This window comes from Penaeus monodon, chromosome 32 (assembly GCF_015228065.2).
Source record: "Penaeus monodon isolate SGIC_2016 chromosome 32, NSTDA_Pmon_1, whole genome shotgun sequence".
In the NCBI taxonomy this organism is placed as follows: Eukaryota; Metazoa; Arthropoda; class Malacostraca; order Decapoda; family Penaeidae; genus Penaeus; species Penaeus monodon.
Genome location: NC_051417.1, coordinates 26,401,444 through 26,402,079, shown reverse-complemented (window position 1 = coordinate 26,402,079; position 636 = coordinate 26,401,444). Strand labels below are relative to the sequence as shown.

The 636-nt window shown below is 41.0% G+C and overlaps 1 protein-coding gene across 2 annotated transcripts in view; it reads left to right on the top strand.

Moving 5' to 3' along the window:
* LOC119593775 (protein draper-like) overlaps positions 1 to 636 on the top strand; it is a gene marked incomplete at its 3' end in the record, with an annotated part of 60,455 nt that overhangs the window by 50,424 nt on the left and 9,395 nt on the right. For both annotated transcript variants that reach the window (XM_037942796.1, XM_037942797.1), the window contains 2 exon segments: positions 130 to 306; positions 494 to 604. In XM_037942796.1, the coding sequence (XP_037798724.1) occupies positions 130 to 306; positions 494 to 604 (288 nt within the window).

Sequence of the window (636 nt, the reverse complement as noted above, 5' to 3'; positions counted from 1 at the left end):
CACTTATAGAAATTTTAGCCATATATTCTCTTTTGGTGGTGATACTACCAGCTTTGACATATATCTGTAAGAAAAACGTTTAGCAACCATTGTTTCATATAAACTAAATGCCACAAATATCTGCCGCAGGAGAGTGTCACTGTCTTCCTGGTTGGAGAGGTGCTGACTGCTCACAACCTTGCCCTCCTGGGACCTTTGGCTACAACTGCCTTCAAGCATGTCATTGTCGAAACCATGCTTCTTGCAGAGGCAATGATGGCTTCTGTGAGTGCAAGCCGGGATGGATGGGACCAGGGTGTACACAGAGTAAGTAATTGGGGTCATTAGTCCATCAGGTGATGATGTAATTGTCTCTTAGCCACATGTTTATTAATATGTGTGTGCACAGTGCATACATGTATCTGTCACTAGTATTGTATGTCACTGAATAACATCAGGTCAGACACACATACTAGGTATTACAAATATTTTATTTTCATGTATTCAATTTCAGCTTGCCCAGAAGGTTATTATGGAAGACAGTGCCTGAATGTGTGCAACTGCAGCACTGATAATTTTATTTGTCATCCTGTTGAAGGCTGTAAATGTCGTTATGGATTTGAAGGCAAGTGGAGGTGTTTTGATTGATGCTAGGTG